Source organism: Centruroides sculpturatus, unplaced genomic scaffold, assembly GCF_000671375.1.
Source record: "Centruroides sculpturatus isolate CEXI.00-Female unplaced genomic scaffold, Cexi_2.0 scaffold1162, whole genome shotgun sequence".
In the NCBI taxonomy this organism is placed as follows: Eukaryota; Metazoa; Arthropoda; class Arachnida; order Scorpiones; family Buthidae; genus Centruroides; species Centruroides sculpturatus.
The window spans coordinates 221449-243178 of NW_019385457.1; the positions used below are offsets into that span (position 1 = coordinate 221449).

Below are 21730 nucleotides of genomic sequence, written 5' to 3' on the forward strand. Positions count from 1 at the left end.
ACAATATAAGAATGCAAAGTACAATCTTACATAATTACACCACTTTAAATTATTAAATAACTTAATTAACTTTTATTGCCTGATCTAATTTTAAAAAATGATAAATATTATGGCATAACGAAATTTCATTTTTTTTTTGCGAGATTTAGTATGAAAAATTCTAAACAAACACAAATACTTGTACTATATTTGCTAATTATGGTCTAAAATTAGGATGGAGGTCACATTGTTTCATTTACCAATATGGAAAATTTGTTTTATATGCATTGTAAATCCTTTATAACAGATTTAACAGATTTATTTACATTTTTCCTACTTGTTAGTTGTTGAAAATAATCAAAATGAATTAAAACTTTTCTAAAATTTTGGTATTTCATGTTAGTATTAAAGTCATATATATGCAAAATATAAAATAAAAATACATAAATACTTTTTTAATTGTTTATGAAACAGTTAAAAATTGCAAAATTTAAAAAGCCAAATCATGAAATTCATAATCTTCAAATGATTTTAATTTTGATATTCAACAAAGTAGTGTGTACTTTTTATTAAAAAAAATGCTATACATACTAATAGGCTACATGCTAATAAAATTGTAAGATATGAACATTTCAAACATAAAAATTACATTATATTTAATTAATAACTAATGAAAAATAGATGTGCTAAATTTATCATTTGATTTATTTATTTATTTTTTTTTAAATTATGGATTAGTTTAGTTTGTTACATACTTATTGTTATTAATAAAATCAATGTTTTTTTTTCTAATTAATTTAACTACATATAAAATAAATATTTCTCAACAAAATTATGAGAGAGATTAATGTAATTATGTGAAAAAATTAAGACATGTAAGATATATTTAATGTATAAATTAATATCCAAAATAAATGATATTACTGTATTATGTATTTGAATATTAATTTTAAAAAATTTGTGTATGCTAATTTATTTCATTTCCTTTTTTTATATGTAATTATTTAAATATCTTTCTGATAATTTGCTTGAGAAATATTTATTTTAAATATAATTAAATTTGCCTTAAAGTTCTTATATTTAATAACATCAAAAATTATGCTTTTATTTTTCTTTTTAATTAGCTGCTCATCTTTATTTTATACAAAATTATTTTTTACAATCTATTTGAATTTAAATTGTGTGTTTAGTTAGAACCAGTACATTAAAATGCTATTTAGTTATAAGATCGCACACAAAAAGATCATTTTAAAACAATTTTTGAAAATTGAAACAATTCATTACTAGAAAATTTTACATTAAATAAGAAAATAGAATAATGCAGAAAAAATATCTGTAGTTCAAATAATATTAAAAAAATCAATAATTACAAAGAATGTGTGTCATCTGAGATTTTCTGTATCAGCTTGTTCTCTTATAGAAATTCTCTGCATGAGAAATCTCATATAAAAGAAGATATAGATATAAAGGATAGATAGGTTTATATATGCATATTATATACAAAGTACAGTACATATAAACAAATTTATGTATGACAACTTATCATAGACAATTATTATCATCAGTAATTTAGTATAGTCAAAATTAGTATGTTGTAAAACAAGGTAAAATCACTTATGATTTCATTTATTATAACCAGAATTTAATTATTGTTATTATTATCTTTGGGTAAGTAGGCATTTTTAAGCTTTTACCATGCTCAGTCTCAATGTGTGGCTGATGATATGCAAATTATCAGTTATCATTTATAGCTATGTACTTTAAAAGTAAAACATTGTTTTAATTATTCTCTTGCAAATAGTAGTTTAAATTATTTGCAAATTTTATTTCAGTTATACACTAGCTGTCATTAAAAGGTGATATCAAGAAAACAATATAGTATGAATTATATATTAATTAATAACAGTTAAGTTGTACATTTTTAATTGCTTTAAGATATATTTTTAATGTTAGAGTCAATAAAACTGAAATTTTCATTAATTGTAGTCTTATTTACTTATATTGTTAGATATTATCAGTTAGTTATTGTTATCAGTAGGCTACACTTAAGTATCAGAGTGATTACATTTAACTGGATTCTATTTTATTTGTATATATGTACAGTACACCATATTACCCTTACCAATCTTTTGAGTATAACTTGTTACTGCTGGAAAACTTTTGTTAGTTTTATGGAAATTTAGACTTAACAGAACCTATTGGTTTAATAGACTATATTGAAGAAATAGAGTATTGGGTCTAAATTTCCATAAAAAGAAATCAATAGAATCTGTTGGATCAAAGGGTTCGACTGGGTCAAAATTTCTGTGTAAAACCAATTTACCTAATTATCTTTCCTTAATCATCATACACTTTCTGACCAGCATTATGTTTTAAAGAATTTGGAGCTGTTTTCAAATTGTCTATTGGATAGCAAGGTATTGAGCCAAAATTACAACATAGACATCACTCATGTCATTCATTATTATTTTTAATAAATCCTTGATTGAAATAAATAACATTGCTTATGAAGTTATGGTATTTATAATATGAATAGATGGAAAGTTCTCAGAATTGCATAAAGCATTGCAGAATGGAAAAATTATTCTCATGTAAACAGATGGCATTAGGAACCAGCATGACTATTTATCATGCATGCAACATTTTGGTACCAAAGAGGAAATAGAAAATGCTCTGGCAGACAATGGAAGCAATGAGTATTGATTACAATGAAGAAACTGGATAAACAGAAAGTTGTGCTGTGATAAAGTATCTGGTAAAGGAGGGGTTTAATGCCATTAATATCAAAACCAATTTGTATCAAATTTTGAAGAAGTTCGTCCTGTCATATTCAATGGTAAGCAATTGGGTGACATTTTTCAAACTTGCTGAGAAAATGTGGAAGCTAACAGTTGCAGCAGACAAACCTGCAACTGCTGTTATCCCAGAAAACATAGAAAAAATTCCTGATAATGTCTGACTGACCACTGTTTGAAAGTGTGGGAGATTGCTGAGGTCATGGGTATTTCTGCTGACCAGCTATATAAAATCCTAACCCAAGAACTACGCCTGACTAAGATGAGTGCTGCATTTGCCCAAGGCCAACTAAAAATGTATGTGGGCAACAACTTTCAAGGAGTGTTTGAACATCTACCAGAGGAATCCATGGGAATTTTTGTGTCAGTATTTGATCACAGACAAGATATGGATCCACTACAGAATCTAAACAACAATGTAAACAGCAGAAACATGCATTTTCACCAAATCCAAAGAAAGCAAAAGTGGTTCCTCCAGCATGGAAAGTCATGTCCTTCATTTTTTGGGATGCTATGGAATTATCCTTATTGACTACTTGGAAAAGAATATGACCATCACTGCTACTTATTATAATAACCTGTTAGAGAAATTGAAGACTGCTATTGTGGAGTAAAGGACTTGTATGAATAAGAAAATCCTTTTTCATCATGATAATACCAGTGCATTCTGTCTGTCTCATCCAGCAAAACTTGCCAGCCTTAAATTCTTTCCTATTCTCCATATTCTCCTGACTTGGATCCTAGTGACTTTCACCCCTTTCCAAACCTGAAGAAAATGCTGGCAGGCAAGAAATTTCAAATAAAAAGGTCATTGCTGAGCTTAACAGCTATTTTGCAGAAATAAATGAATTGGCTTTTCTTGCTGGAGTGAAGGCATTAGAACACTGCTGGAATAAGTGTGTTATTCTAAGAGGAGATTATATCAAAAAATAAAAAACAAAATTAATTAGATTTTGTATTTTACAATATGTGATTCTGAGAATTTTCCAAACCACACACACGTGTAATTTATTATTTAGGAAGTCATTATTTTTTTCTTTTTAGAAGAATCATGTAATATCTAGAGACAAAAATTTTAAAACAATAAATTTACTTATATTTTGACTACTATTAAAATTTAGTTAAATAGTTTTTAAACATTTTAAATATAGTCAACAGACACAATAATAAATCTGATCAACAAATTTCATTTAATAAAGTTTCTATTTGTTTTCTGATGAGAAAACACTAGTAGAAATTTCATCAGAGTTAGCTAGAGGGAAAATTATTTTGACTACAGTTGACAAAGCTATTAAAAGTAAAATAATAATTACATATCAAGTTAACTAGGAATTAAGATTTTCTAATTTTACTTAAATACTTTTTTTCAATTAAAAAAACGAGTTATTATAAAAACTTTTTACATATTTATAATACTGTAAAATTATAAGTTTTTGCTTTTATGATATAGTTGACATATGAAATATTATGTTGAAGAATGCCAAATTATATTTACTATTTATTTATAAATACTTGCAACATAATGAAATTTTTGAATAAAAATTAAACAAATATATGATATATTAATTCATTATTGTTTTTAATAAAAAAGTATTCATAAACTAACCTCCTATTAAAGATAAGTTTGAGATAAAGTTTAATATGTAAGTTCACATATTTTGGCATGAACTCCCAAATATACATATCTAATCTTATAAATTGTTGTGTTCAAGTATTAAAGTTCAAAACCAGTGTTTATAGAAATATAAGAAAAATCATAAAATAAATTGACATTAGAGTAAAATTAGAAAAGAAGAGATAGTGTAAAGAATAATTAAACAATACAGATATTAATTATTTTATTATTATTAAATACCAGGATAACATGGGAATTACAGATTAATTTTTGCAACTTAGATATATGGCACCAGTTACATAATGATTTATGTAATTTGCTATATTAGGTATGAAATCAATAACTAGTCATCTTTTGTGCATGTATGAACTAAAATTTAAAGCAAAAAATAAATTATCATTTAAAATTTCTAATGTTTTTCTCCTAGATTTAAAATATATAAATTGAAAACATTTTTGAGAATATTTTTTATTAAATTTATATTTTAAGATATTAAATTAAATCAGATTTTACAATGAAAAAATCTGTAAGTTAATAAATAAATATCTTGGAAAGGATTTTTATTTAATATTATCTTTAGCTAGATCAATCAATACTTATATCCAAATTTATAATCAAAATGATTTTCATATTTTTGATATTTTGAACAATATTTTAAAAGAATATCTTTAAGTCAGTTTTTATTTATATAATAAATTGTACATTGCAACAGATAAATTAATTTTAATATCATTTACTCATATGTATATAAATATCAAATTAAGAAAAATAATTTATAAATTTTTTATGATTTTGACAAATTTAAATATGAGTAATATAAGTATAGAATTTTTGTGTGTTTTTGTTTAAAATAATCTACTATTTTAACTAATAAGTTGAATATTTATTCATATTTTAAAAAAAATTTACGTATATACTATATTCTGAAGTATAAATTTTATTGTATTTACTTATTTTTTTTCACTTTGATTTATTTGGTCTCTTAAATTGTCTTTCCTTATTTTTTCCCCATTGCATCTCTTTCATCTAGGCTTAATTCCACTCCTAAAAATCTAATGATCAAATAATGTTAATTGTTTTTTTTACATTTTTATCTTTTTATAAAAGTTAGTTAATTATGTATGCAGAGCATCTGCAAAGACACTATGAGTAATTGATGATTCTATTATTGATTTGATATTTTCGCTGTCATGTGTATTACAGAGCTCTCAACCTGTAATTTCAAAAAAGCTGGTATCAATGTCATTACTACAATACTGGTGTAATGTACTAATAAACATACACACCAATAACTGGCAAAAAATAGATATATTTTAATGTTATGTTCTATTTCAATTCAATTCAAGATTTTTGTTTTATATAGCTTGATGATGTCCATTTAAAACAGAAGAAAATTTTTGTTTTCATTAAAATATATCTATTTTTTTTGCTGGTAATTGGTGTAAAGTTGTGTTTATTTGCTGGTATCATTATACTAACACAATAGTGTAGAACAATAATTTCCAAATTTAGGATTCTGAATCTATGTGGAATTATCAATTCTGTGATTGTATATACACTTTTTTTATGAACATTATTTCTTTACTTAAAAAACTTTTAAAAATATAGACAACACTTGATTGATTGTCAATCAAATACAACAAAAAAAAGGGGGTTAGTGGATTTATATGCATTTCTTAACAAAGTTTTTTCATATGTTAGAATGATAATGTCAAAAACAATTGTTAGAAAAAAGGAATATGTTGTGGAATTTTTAAAATATAGATTTCCATGTAAGGAAGTTAATGGCAAGCATGTATCATTTTGTATAATTCACCAAACACCTTATACACTTTTTCTAGCACAGAATTAGCTTATTGTAAGAATGCAATGATCTTCAGAATGTTAGCAAATGGTAAGGATAAAAGATATTCAAGTAGAATCTGAGAGCTATATGATAGACCTCTTGGACTCTGCTGCTTGTGTATCTTTTATCTGCCTGTGTATCTTTTATCTTCTGTTTATGACAACATGTTTGATCGACACTCAACTTACATTGGATCAACAAACAGATTGTTGTCTTAAAGAATTAAAGAACGTCAGTACAATATTAATACAAATAAACAAGTACATTAACTATTTTGGCTCAGTATGCCAGCAATCCTGAGATAATCAGCAATTCTGAAGAAGCAATGCACCTACAATAAGTTTTTGAAGAACATGGTTGCTAATGTCACTCATCCTTAAAGGATGATTGTTTTAGTAAAAAGACATATAGCACTGTTTATCACCTGAAAAATGTTATTTGATAACTTTCTGAGAGTACTAAAGGAGAGTAACGTGCAATGAAAACCAAAACACAAACTTGGCCGTAAAATTATATGTATTATTTCTCAGTGTATGTGTGTTTTATATAACTTGGAGTTTAATGATTTCCTTATTAAATTATGATAATCAATGAGACCTGTTCTCTGCTTATTCAAGTAGCATATCTACACAAAAGAATTTATAAAGTGTTCTGAAAATAGAATCTCTTCAAGATTTCAAATTTTTAACAGTGCAACCTGAAACAGGCTTTTCAAATAAGCCAAAATCACAAAATCATTCATATATTTTATTAAAATACTGTGCTGGAAAAGTTTGTAAGGTGTTTGGTATTAGTGAATTTAAAGCAATTTTAGCTTAGACATTTGGTGTCATTCTGTACAATTAGTAGTGAAACTTTTTCAGGTTTTAAGTTCTTAAATACATTTGTAATGTCTTATCTATTTTTATCGAGAGCCTGGAGAGTTTCTTAACAGTGCATTACATAAATGAGGGTTTGGTTAGTGCCAGACCTGGACTTTATGTGGGTAATAAATAATGAATCAAAACTCGAGATAATTACTATACATAATAATAAAAAAATCTATTTTTCTAAGCCCAAATATGTACAATAATGACATAAAGTTAGCAAAAATTCAAAATATAATAAAAAGATATTTTATCAAATCCAAAAAACAATATATGTATATTGGTTTTTTGGATTTGATAAACTTTTCCTGACACTTGAGGACTTATAAATTAAATTATAACTATCTTACAATTATTTGCACGAAACAAACAAAAATATGAAATTGAAATCTATCGAAAATTTACAAAGAAATCTTACAAATTAAATTGGTCTAACTATCACCAAGAAACTTTTATGTCGTCAATGGAACTCAAAAGTCTTGCTTTAAACTTGCTTGATCCTTAACATCACTTGTTCAATCTTGAGCTTCTCCTCCTCCTTACAGTGCAGTTGGTGATGTTACATGATTACTCCCACTTGACTCTATTTTACATATTTAAGTGGCTAAGATTCTTTTAATTCTAGTAATCTTTCTTTGTCATTTTACATTGCACTTACATTTAATCTTTCATAATTTTTCATTGTGCCCTTTTGTGACAATTTGGTGTGGGAGATCATTCGTTTACCTTCCTATGGAAGTTCTCCCCCTGAGATGTCATTTCCAGGTTTGAAGACATAATTGGTTGCTGCCAGCAGTTGTTATAGTAAGGTGAGTTTTACTTGTAGAATTTTTGTCCAGTTGAGGTGCAGTAGTCTGTGGCGTAGTGAGGGACAAGGGGATCTATCATGCACCAGGAGCCATTCACAGAGGGGTGCCAAATGGTCTCCAAGACAAACAAGATTTGTTTCTGGAGGGGAGGGCACCAATAAAGTGTCATGCCCCAGGTGCCAGTTATGTTTGCTATGCCACTGGTAGTAGTCTATCCTTAATGAAATAAAATTCCCCAAAATAAGTAGAATAATGAACTAAAAATAATCCCCAAACAAAAAATAAAACTCAGAAGGTTCAAAATTGACTCCTTACACATTCACCTTTATAACTTAAAAAGGGTTTTTTTTGGATGAATAAACCTAAATGTTATGTCCTTTGAATCCAACATTCTCCCAAGTTCAAGAATTACTCTTAATAATTTTTGAACTCTCTTAAAGATAAAGATGATAACTGGAAACATCAGCAAAACCATGGACAGATGCTAAACACAGTGGTTCCCTAGACAGCATCCTTGAAAAAGCTAATTGTCCATGCTAAAAGCAAACAGCTGAGATCTGATATTAGTTTTTTAAAATAACTAAAGAATGCTTTTTTCTGGTTTAACTTTAAAGCATAGTTTAATAAATACAAAATCCTATTTACATATTGATTCTGTTTTTCAAAAATGTAGAATTTCCAGAATAACATTTACTATTGATGCTATTGAAATGATTTTAGAATTCCAAGATGGACAGTAATATGGTTGACTTCAAATTGCAAGAAGTCTGTAACTTATAATGGAATTCTATCATAAGCTAAATATCAAATAACTGTGATAGTTCCAAATGTTGCATATAACCTTCCTGTTATGTATTATAATCAGTTATTGGACAGGGCTTGACATATCCTGGGATTGCTTGTTGGAATTCAATCCCACAAATTACAATACATTTAATATAAATATGTTTAACTTATCTTTAGAATGTACTGTACTTATGATAATGTATCTGTAAGGTAATCAATATGTTTTATTTATTTTGTCAATAAGTCTGTTGACAAATTTGTCAACAAATTGTAAATAATAATAATAATAATAAATTATAATGTAGTAAAAAAGTTTTTATTTTATACTTTTGTCAAAATTCTATATTATTATTTACTGCATTCTTATATTTGTGTATTTATTCATTTGAAGCTATAATAGCATAAACATTAATAGTGGTTTAATTACATTTTAATGAATTTGTTTTATATGAACTGGTTTATTCTGAAAGTAATCATTAATTTCCTTCTGTTGCTAGGCATTTAAAATGAAAATGAGGACAATGCCACAGTTAAGCCTACTTTTTTCATGAAAATTACTCAATATTATTATTTGACAAATAAGATAATTTAGATTTTATTATTACTGAAATAACTGCACAACATTTCACAAATTGTTTTTATTTTTATTAAATAAATGACTAAATATATATATGTATACATTATTTGTTATTTTTTTTAAGTAAGATTTAAATATTCTATAATAAACATTTCAAAATTCTTTTGGTTTTTCTTCAAATAATTTCTTAAATTCTTTTGTAGAACAGTTTCAAATGACACAATACAATTTAAAAGAACTGTTTAAAATATACTAACACTTGACTCTTTTTAAAATATGCAATTGCATATTTTCAAAAGTGTATTTGTTATATACAATTGTTGCAGCAGTGGTTCTCAAATTGTAGTATATGCTTCCCTAGTGGAATATTTTCTAGGGGACACAAAGAAAATTTATCATTCTGATTATGACTAAACATAATTATTTCAGCATTAAAATTTGATTTCATTTAGTGGTATGTATCTGTACAAGGTGCAGTCAAAACATTCTGGGACTGGTCCAGTAAAAAATATATGATGTATATGTTAATTTATTGAAAGTTATCACCTTCAAAATAAGTTATTTCTACAGCTAAATATATGCTGAGTGGCCAAAAATTTAGAGACACCCTCTAATAATGAGTTGGTTCACCTTTAGCTCTGATCACAGCCAATATTCTTCTTGGTAAGGATTCAACAAGTTGCTGATAATGTTGCTGAGGAAAGTTGGCCCATGCTAACATAACGGCAGCTCTAAGTTGGGTCAGATTGGATAGTGGCGTTTCCAAGCATTGAAGTGATCTTTTGACTTTGTCCCACAAATGCTCTGTAGGATTGAGGTCAGAGGACTGAGCTGGCCATGGAAACAGGTTAAACTATGATTGATGTTCCTCAAACCAATTTGAGACCAATCAAGAACGGTGACAGGATGCATTGTCTTGCTGAAAGTGACCATCTCCATCAGGGACATTACAGCCATAAACGGGTGTACGTGATCGGCAATGATGTTGAGGTAAGCTGTTATATGAGGGGGAACCTAAAAAAAAAACCGAACTGAGAGCGCGCTACCATTTGTAGATGTAATAGAGAGTTCTCCCATTACATGGGGTTAGTAGAGACCTTCACAAAACAGCTGTCCAAACGGTATCAATTTGTAGGTTTACGTTTGAGCATAGTGTTGTGTTTCTCTTACTGTTATTTTGTTCCACCTGCGAAAGTTCTGGGAGTCCTTCAACATCTCGAAATGATGAAAACGTTGAAAAAATCCGCCAAAAAAGTGTTAAGATGTCTGCGAGAGGATGTGCAAAGGAAACACCCGGAATTTTGGCAATCAGGTGACTGGTTCCTTCATCATGACAATGCCCCTGCACACACGGCCTTACAAGTGACTCACTATTTGGCCTCTCGGGGATGGCCTGTTGTTCCCCACCCTCCATATTCACCAGAGCTAGCCCCGTGCAACTTTTTTTTGTTTCCGAGAATGAAGAAAAATCTAAAAAGGAAGCATTTTGATGATGTGGAAGCGGTAAAAACAGCTTCACTAAGGGCACTGGACAATATCAAGGTTGAAGAGTTCCAGAGATGCTTCAAACAGTGGGGAAAAAGACTTCACAAGTGCATCACGTCTAATGGAGAGTACTTTGAAGGTGACTGAAGAAATTTTGTAAAAAAGTTAATAAATGAAGTTTTTATACAAAAAATCTGGTTATTTTTGGGTCCCCCACGTATTCAGAGATGTGTCCACAAATATCAAGGTGACTCTGTATACTCCAGGAAAACATTCCCCACACCATAATTCCACCACCATCAGCCTGAAGAGTTATTTGGCAGGAGGGGTCCATGAATTTGTGCTGTTTGTGCCATATTCTGATCCTGCCATCTGCATGATAGAGCAGGAAACAAGTGGACCAGGCTACTTTTTTCCAGTCCTTAAATGACAATTTTGTCATTCCTGGGCCCACAACAAGTACCTTTTTCTTATTTTTCTGTGATACCAAAGGAACTCTTGATGGTCTCCTGCTGCTAAAGCTTATCCTTTGCAAAGTGTGTTTTGATATGCGTTGGGATTTGTTTTGTGATGCACCTGCATTGAATTTAGCTGTAATTTGTCGCGTTGTTGCCCTTCTGTTGCTGCGGACTATGTGTGCTAATTGTCTTTCACCACTCTTGTTCACCAGCCTTTTTCGACCAGAATTGTCCTTATTGCTTGAAGTTTTTTTTTCCTCAGCAGCCACTCTCTAAACACCTGTGATACTGTTGGGCAAGAAAATACTAAAAGAGTTGTTGTTACAGAGATGCTGACACCAGTTCTTCTTGCACTGACGATCATTCCTCGTTCAAAGTTACTTAAATTTTTTGTCTTGCCCATTTTGACATTCACTTCCATGATAACTACGTCGTCTGAAGCTGAGCATACCTTATATAAGCAACTCTGCATTGTTACGTCAATCTACACCACTGTCAGACTGATTTACTTTCAAATAAGAGGTGTCTCTAACTTTTTGCCACTCAGTGTAGATTCCAGTGCTTCTCCCAGTTTCCAAAAAAATTCCTGAAACTTTTTGTGACATCATTAAGAATTTGCTTCAATTCTGTTTGACTGTCATCAATGTTCTCAAACCACTGTATTTTGTTTAAACACATTCTAAAACCAATTACCTTAATTGGTTTATTGTTTTATTTTTACTGGTTTTTAGGTCTAAAACCAATCATCTATTTTTCCATTTGAACTGTTTTTGTAACATGGAAGTTTTGGGAACATATCTACCTTGTTTCCAAAGTATTGTGTGTTATCAAAAAGCTATAAGAAAATTTTAGAATGTATTTTATTTTAATAAAACTAAGAAAAATATAGGATAATATGTTTTTAAGAAAAGTGTAGGAGATCACAACAGATGTTGATGGCCGTTAATGAAACTAGAAGCAAGTTGTTATGATGGAAAAGAAATTAAAAATATAAAATAAAATGTATATAAACTATGTTATTTATGTTGTTAACAAATTTTCCAGATTATCCAGATTGAGCTAGTCCTATTTGTGCCAGATAAACAGGGTTTCACTAAAATGTAGATTTTATTGCTAAAAGATAGCTTTTGGACTTATATTTTATTATATTTTGGCATTAAGTGCATACTCATCTTTTTAAAGGTGTAATTCTATACAATACTAAACTTCAACTTTGTCATAATATTTCCCTTGGAAACACAAAAGAAAATACATTAAATTAGATGTGAAATTAAGTCTTTGGATTTTAAAAATTTTGAGTTAATCTCAAAACTATTTTAACTTACAGAAATACAGAATGAATTGAGTATATGGAAGTTAAGTCAGGACAAAATTAAAATTTGAATTAAGAAAGTTTGACTTATTAAGATTCTATTCTATTAATTTTTTGACACTGAATTTATAAGAAACTTGAAATATGATGTAATATACTTTGTTTTGAGTAAATTTCTAAGGATGTGTACAAGGTATAAGATTTCATTCAAATATTCTCTACTGTAAATATAATTTACATAAAATAGTTTATTGTTTATTTGATCTAATTTTTTTCCTTTACTTTGAATATCATAACAACATATTCTTGATAACAAGTACATTTTTACTCCATATTTTAGATTCACTTACTCAGCATTTCTTTTTATGTAAAGTATCTCAAATTTGAATTTTATTTATTTTATAATTTTATTTAATATCACAAAACATGTTAATAGATTCTTAATTTTGATATAAAGTACAAAATATTGAGAATTAAAAATATAATGTTTTGTACATCTTTTGTACATTAATAATAAAGAACAATATATCATCTTTGTCATATTAACGGAAGGATTTTATCATTGGTATTTGAATCCTCTTATATTATACATAAATAAATAACAATCTGATTTTATATAAATTTATTGATTAAGTTATTATTCTTACAGTTGAAGATGACAGACCAAGAGCAAAATATTCAATTTAATCAACCATGTGTGCAGTGTTCAAGAGCTTCATTTTTATCCAAAATTTTTAGAAAATGCAAGTCATCGCCATCAGATAAAGATATTCGAATTGTTGTGCCAAATCATACTACAAATAAGAATATATCTGACAGGCAGCATCCAAACCATGCCTATCTTGCCAACAAAATTAGGACAACAAGATATACCATTCTTTCTTTTATACCAAAAAATATTTTTGAACAATTTCATAGGTTTGCAAATTTATACTTTTTGGGTATAGTTGTTCTTAATTGGTTAATTGAAGCATTTGGTAGAGAAATTTCTATGGTTCCTCTTGGATTTGTGCTTGGTGTAACAGCAGTTAAGGATGCTTTTGAAGATTGGAGGAGATATAAATCAGATAAAAGGGTAAACAGTTCTACATGTAGGATATATAATAGGTAAGAATATATTTCGTTACTTTTTATTTTTAAATTAAAATATAGATTTTATATAATAATGCTCTACAGTACTAGTCTGTAGAAATATGAAATTTTATTTTTAACATCTTATCAAACCATAATACTGATAAATTGGAATAGTTTATATAGTAAGGTCTTGTTTTGTTTCCTCGTTTTATAAAGATTCAAATTAATGAACATTTCAAAATCTATAAAAAATCAAAAATATAACCAAAGAAGATGAAAGACAAAAACAAAAGCATAAATGCAATGCAGGTATTTCTTAATTAATGCAATTAATGCTACCTTGTATATCAAAATCACATTAATTAAAAACCTCAATGTAATAGAGTGATACCTTGGTACTAGAACAAATTTTCGGTTAACAACAAATATTTTTATTTATTTAAATTTTGTCATCCATAAAGTTTTCTATGATAAAAATAAGTAACTAAATTAAAAATAAAATGAAACCTTAGAACTGCTTACTTTCATCAGACAACATTCAGTTTATCTTTTTCACTTAATGTATGTGGAACACAATCATCGTGCTGGTGATACACTATGATTTTTTCAAGTTTTGAGTTATTATTTGTCAATTATTAATAATTTCTTCCCAAAATTTCTCTTCAACAGTTTTTAGGTAGCCTGTACATTTTGTATCCTTTAGTTCAAAATTTTCCAAACAAAACTTTCAAAGCCACAATTGACACATTTCACATTTAGGAGCATCTTCCCCATACACATCATGAGTATTTTTTACTGTTTATATAGTGTTATATCCTTTATGAGTTGCTAGAAAGTCATGGAGAGAGGAAGATTTGGAAGAACTGGCTGTATAATTTTCTAAAGATGACAGTGAAGAGGATAACAAAGTTCAAGAAATTGTATCACTCAGGGCTAATAAGACAGACACTTAAAGAAGCTTTAACACAGATACAGACTACCCATGAACCTCTTTGCAATAATGCTCCATACTGGGAATGCAGCATTTCTTCCAAAGAGCTGTAACAAATGTTTTCAAACCATTTTATAACATTCTAGAAGAAAGAAGGAAAAGAGCCTAGCTGACATCCTTGGTGCAGTTCTAACCCCAAGGAAAACCTTGAAGCTTGTCAATCTAAATGACCCTCAACTAAGCCCATTTTTTAAGGATTCTTTATTATGCCATTGTTTTCAATTTATAACTCTTGTCTTTTATTTATAAATATTACTAGGGTTGTAAAGAAAATAGTGACAACACTGTCTCCTGGATGAGTGTTAGCTAGTGACGACATTGTTCTTTCTAGCAAGTGTAGTGGGAGTAATTTTGTGCTCAGATCAAAAAAGTGTATTGGTTCATGACAAAAAGAGGAATATATATGAAGCATTGAATTAGTGGTGTTGAACTGGACTGTCCTAACATAATGTTTTCAAAGAGGAAGCTACTTGCATGAATAAAGATTAAGGGGACACGTGGAAGGAATAATAAAAAATTTATGAAGGATTACTGTGTTGAATGGTGACATAATGGTTGAAAGTATTTCACCAAGGCTGTGATATTGTGGACAATGTGGCATGTTCTGGTTGTTCTGGTATTGAATCTCATCACATCAAATTGATTGATCACTAATGTGATGGATTAATGGTGAACAGTGAGATAGTGTGAGGTCCTGGGCTGGGACGAAAAACATTCTTTTAATCAAAAATCCAAAAATTGAATCTTAATTTTTGTGATTAATTAAAATTTAGGGAACTAAATTATAAAAGAAAAAGGGGAACAATAAAATTATTTCAATATTAAAATCACGCAGTAAAAAAATGAGAAAAATTCGTAAATTAAATTTTTTATAAGACAAGACAAACAAAAAGTTATGTTAGTTAAGATACAAGGTTTATTCAACACCAAACAAAAGACTGTGTCAAATTGTACTAATAAACAATCGTCTTTCTTGGAAACCGATCTGGTCCAATTTCACCTGGTAACAGAGAAAGACCAATCTGGGACTGAGAAAGGAATTAATAACCAATAAAGTGATGATTTGCGAGATGAAAAGATATTTAAGCCCAGACCAAAAGGACACTCAGTTCTTTGCCATGGCATCCCACAAGGCTATGTCCCTCGTTTGGCAAGGTTCCATCTTTGTCCTTTGCCGATGTATCCTCTGAAAGTTATAGACCTTTGTTGAGAGAAACTTCGAACATTCTGATCTGCATTCATCAGACATTGTTTCCTGTTCAACAACTGGACTTAGAATGCAACATTTGGTCAGCAAATAGAAACCACCTTCATCACTGGACTTTCCTCTTCTTCTTTGAAGACTATGCGCCAAAGTATACAGGGACTTAAACCCTTTGTGACTATGAACTTTTTGTAAGTTAAATTGTCTAAATGAGGCATTGATCTCTGACTCATCCACTCCTACATGACGTTGACTGTTACCACTCGGCAGTTCAGACAGCAATGGAGACGATAACGATATTACATATGATCATTATTATTTTGTTTTGAAATCTTCCCCCACTTGTCCCCCTCACAATAGTTAGCTGCAAAGCCAAGAACAAGCCAAACAACAAGGTTGCAGGCGTTAAAAGACATGTTTTGGTACCACAAAATTACAGCATGATGGGTGCTTCATTATCTCAATGAGGAGCAGAAATAGTACTGCTATATGCTTGTGAATGAACATTTGGAATGTTACAATCAAGAAGGTCATACATTTCTTGAAAGAATAATTGCATTGAATGAAATGTGGGTGAGGTCATATGAATCAGAATTGAAATGACAATTTAATGAATAGTGACATTCAACTTCTCAGTCGAAGAAGTTGCATTAAGAACCTGGGAACATACCACAGTCCACTATCAGCATCAGTTTTTGTTAAGGATTGTGAATTTTGTACTATTATTCTCAACTGCCATGGGGCATCACATCGTCCTGCACCTTTCCTTTTTTTGTACCATTTTCCGCCATGTTAAAAACTAGCACAGAAGGCTTGTGCTGGTCGAATGTTCTTTGTATTTGTTTGTTCAATTAAACATAGTTTACTGTCAAACAGTGTATCATTATACACAATCTTTTCACTTTTAACAGGTTATGGGTCCAGAGGTTCCAGTAAGTTCCTTAAATTTTATATACTGTAGTTAACTTTGTTTAGTGGAGTAGTCAAAATGACGGGAGTTGCAATGGTCGTGCCAATATTAGAAGCAAATAACTTTAATAACTGGAAATTTAGAATTATGTCTATTCTAAAAAGAGAACAGTGTGAGGACATGATTTACAGTGATCCATTATATGAGGAAGCTGAAAGAAAGAAATATATGGCGGAAGATGCCAAGGCACAGTCAGTAATATCCAATAAACATTGGATATAATTATGGGTTGTAAAACTGCAAAAGCTCAATTACTAGCTCTGAAAGATGTACTCGTCAGAACAAGCTCATTCACTAAATTGACATTGTGGAGATGACTGTTGAACTTATGCTCAGATAAGAATGAAAGTCTGGAAGACCATTTTTTAAAGTTTGATACAATTATAAGAGATCTTCAAGATCTTGGATCCCAAATTAGAGAAGGTGATCAAGTTTGTCATTTATTACTCTCCCTGCCTTGCAAGTATGATGCAGTTGTGACGGCTTTGGAAACAGTGGCAGAAGTCAAAATGGATTTTGTCAAAGCAAGATTATTAGACAAAGAAATAAAATTAAAATCCCATTAAGAAAATAACAATTTTATATCTGGAAACCAATGAAGTTAGTTTCAAGGTAAACAGCAGAGATTGTTACATATGAGGGAGCAAATTGTATTTTCAGGCACGATGCTCAAAGCACTCTCAGCCTAGGTCAGGGCATAGAAAAGGATTTAGAACTCAACATATTTGTAATAAGGGTAGTTAGCAAATCTTTGTTAAAGAAAAGCAAATTTCATTATTTGCAGCAAGCATCTGTAACCAAAAAAGCAATTTGAATAGCATCAGTTTTATTCTGGATTCGAGAGCAAGTAATCATTTTGTGAAACAGAAATTAGAACCCCTTATGGTAATGTTTTGTTATTGGATTATGAAGTGACTATTTATATAGCTAATGGAAAAGTTTTAAAGGCAACTAAAAGTGGTGAGCTACAGGCAATGTGTCAGGGACACACTATAACCATTGAGGCACTCATAGTTCCTGATATTAAGGATAATTTGCTGTCACTCTCAAAGATGACCTCAAAAGGACATCAGATCATGGTGGAGAAGGAATATACAACAATTTGTGGAAAGAATTTTGTGTTGGAATGTAACAGAGCAAATGGGTTGTATACTTTGGAACTGAACAATAGAATTAAAGAAGTTTGCCATGTTACAGCTGAAGACGATTTGTGGCATCGACCTATGAAAAGATGCACTGTGACAGCTTGGATAGACTCAAAGTTTCGAATTGAACGTGCTCAACGTGTATAGAAGGAAAGGCTTCTAGAGTCCATTTTTACCATATTGAAAGACATTCTACCGCCATAAGTGAACTTGTGCATAGTGATGTATGTGGATGTTTCATGCCATCTATAATTAGTGGTGAAAAGTATTTCCTGGTAATCTTAGATGATTTCTCACATTTTCTTGTTGTTAAATTGTTAAAGAACAAGAGTTAAGCAGAAGATAACTTGATAGATTATATTTGAGAAATGAAAGCTCAGCATGATCGTACAGTGAAACGACTGTGACTGGACAATGGTGGCGAATTTAGTTTGAACATTTTTAAAGGATTTGCAAAACACAATGGCATACTATTGGCATATACTATGAGCTACAGCCCACAGATGGGAGGAAAGGCTGAACGCATGAATAAGACTTTGTTAAACATGATTCACACAAAACTCATTGACTCAGGAATCCCAAAGGAGTTATGGGGAGAAGAATTAAAGAGCTCAGCCTATGAACTAAATAGATCTCCAACAAGTGCTCTTCAGAGAAAGAAAACACCATCACTTCTGTGGCATGGACAGAATGATATCAGCAAGCTGAAAATATTTGGATGTTGAGCATGGTACAACATCCTACCAAAGCAAAATAAACTAGAACCAAGAGCAAAACATGCAGTTATGGTGGGACATTGTGGTGGTGGCTACAGGTTATGTAAGGTCACAAGACGTACGGTTTGATGAAAGCTGTATGGAGTATATAGAGAACGAAAAAGCCAGACCAAAGCAAATAGAAGAGGGGGGTGTATTCTGTTACAATGAACCCAAATACAATAAAGGCAAATAAAAATTATATAACTAAAACAAATAAATGTAAGAATATAATTTTCTTTTACAAACATTCTTAAAAATTACAAAGTTCTATGAATAAAACTGTTCCATATCTGTTGTATTAAAAATAGCTCTAAAAAGTAAAAATATATGATACATTTAACAGAAGATTAGAAATATAAAGATGAGGTTTTCTAGTAGATTTGTTTATACAACAAAAAAATATGAAAAAGTAATTATTGCTAAAAAGCCTAAAAAATAAAATTTTATTGAAATAGATAATTCTTTGAGAAAGATTAGGAAAACCAAATCAGCATGCAGAATATTTTCAAGGCTTAAAATTTTCCCAGAATATACACAGAATTTCCCAAAAAATTATTGCATGCAATAATTTATGAATCAATCAATAATTATTACTACAAAAGTTTGGAAAATTCAAATTAAATCATACAAATAATTAAATTGACCTACTGGATAGTTTGTTGTACAATGCCAAACTGATAAATTATTGTAAAAATTTTTTAAATTAAAAGAGTGATTTAATATAAGCACCATCATTATAGGATAGCATATAGAATTATAAACTTGATGATATATTGATTAATATGTTGAGTAATGGAAATGAAATTGAAGCTTTCACTGATGCTGTGAATGACCTTTTTTTAGCTTGAGATGCCAATAAACAAACTTTTTGATGTCCAAAAGTGCAAAATTTTTTATGACAACAATGAACAATGGTCAACATTTAAGAAATGCATCAACATTTTGCAAAAAGATAAACTTTTTTAGAGTTTTTGACTGACTTTTTCAATATTATTATTATTATTATTATAGTTTTTGAAAACACAATCACATTTTTATGAAAATTTAAAATATATTTTGACATTAATATTTTTTAATTTATAATAAATTTAAGAAAAAAATGAAAAATAAAGGAAATTAAACTTTATTTAGCTATTTAATCAAGACAATTTTGGAAAAAGTTTTTAAATGTAGTTTATTAATTTTCAAATTTCCTGTGTAAGTGGAACAAGTGAATATTTTGTTTTAATTAAGGTCTGTATGATATTTTACCCATTAAACAGCATTGAAAAGAATTTTGAATTAAAAATGGATTTTATTTTTTAATTCTTTTTAAAACTGTATTTCAGTTTTGGTTTTTCATAAAAATTGAAACTGTGATTTAGTAGCTGAGACTGACTTGTCCTTACTACCAGTGACGTGCTGTCATTAGAAGCAGTGGATGCACCGCTTCCCTTGTATTTTCTAAAAAATAAATGTAGGAATAGTTATTGAGATAGAGAAATAAAAATGGCAATAATCCAGCGTTCGTAACTGTCGTAACTGTCTTGATACAATGATAATATTCTTGCCTTCGTAATGTCTTTTGTCCCTTTCACTTTCGCGTTGTCACCAACTGTCGTCCTTTTTACTTCTCCCCTTACTTGACTCTCTTCCTCTTTCTCACTTCTTCCCTTACTTGACTCTCCCTTGTTCTCCTCGCCTCCCCCGCGACCCCTCGTAAATTTATTGTCTTAACGGTTTAGGAATGTTACTCGTCTAACTCCCCACATAAATACATATAAATTTTAATTATATGAAAATAATCACACAATATTTTATTATAACCGCATTATGTATCTTATTACAAATTTTTATACTACCTGTGGAAAAAAAGATAAGATTGCTATTGTAAATTTGAATATTAGTGGCAGAGTAACGGAGTGGAAACGCTATATTGTCAGCATCCTAAAAGCCAGATTCGCGCATGCGCTTTACAGAGCACCAACCTCACCCGGTTTAGCCGGTGGAAGCCTAGGACCTCAGGTGGATGCTACACGTATAAAGCATCCAATTCTATCCAGGACTGGTTCTGGGCTGTTAGCTGCCTGTCCACTAGATATTTGGCACCCTTGCCCGATTACATAAATCACGAGTAGCTTTATAACATAACCCAACCGATAAGAATTTACTGGTATGTTTTTGTGATAGTTCTTTATAGTTGACAGGAGTTTAAAAATCCATTAAAATATTTGATATTTTTATTCCACTTTCCGATTTTATATTACTCATGGATTTCAATGTTAAACCAGTGATATTACGATTTCGTTTGGCCCATCTATAAGGGGATGTAGAAGAAAACGTGTACAATTCTTGTACATTGTTAAAAAATGAACTGTTACTTTGGCAGCATCATTTACAACCAGTGGTGATATTCAGCGGGTTCGCACAGGTTCGGCCGAACCCGTTGTTAACATTTTCAAAGTTTTCCGAACCCGTTGTTAAACACACGTAACATTTCTCAGTGGTTTTGTTTCTTTTAAAAAATATATTAAAATATATGTATTATACTCTGTAACACTACTAAACTAGAGCCTTATACCCTGTTCGCCTGGTGCATCCTCCATCGACCGTTTCAATCTCGACTGAAACGAGGTTCAATTGCAATTGACTCGAGAGAGTTCTCGAAACTAGATCCAGTCATAAGAGAGATCCCACAATCCCACGCACGCGAGAAAATACAAGGTGGCTGCGGAACAGGTGTCGAGCTATCGACAGCGAAATAACAAAGATATCGTATTTCGAGAGACGATGACATCTGTCTATTATTATAATAATACCTAACGATAAAATAAATGATTTAGAAAAAAGTTTTTCTTGTTTAACTGCTTTCCCTATGACTTTTTCTCATTAAAAAAAAAGCCAATTTTTATGTTTATAAAATATTTTGAATGGAAAATATTAAAATATGTACAAAATAAACCATTTTGAACACTCTTTTTTATTATTTATCAAAAAAAAATAGTTTTGGCATAAACAATGTTAAATTTTAACTGACTTAATTTTGCAAACACAACTTTTTTATTTATATAAGTATCTTAA

At 29.8% G+C, this 21730-nt stretch overlaps 1 protein-coding gene across 3 annotated transcripts in view; it reads left to right on the forward strand.

Annotated features, from left to right (window-relative positions):
• Positions 1–21730, forward strand: part of LOC111639187 (probable phospholipid-transporting ATPase VD) — a 78379-nt gene that overhangs the window by 25129 nt on the left and 31520 nt on the right. For all 3 annotated transcript variants that reach the window (XM_023384987.1, XM_023384985.1, XM_023384986.1), the window contains exon 2: positions 13178–13635. In XM_023384987.1, the coding sequence (XP_023240755.1) occupies positions 13184–13635 (452 nt within the window). In that variant the 5' untranslated portion in view covers positions 13178–13183. The remainder of the gene's footprint in view (positions 1–13177; positions 13636–21730) is intronic.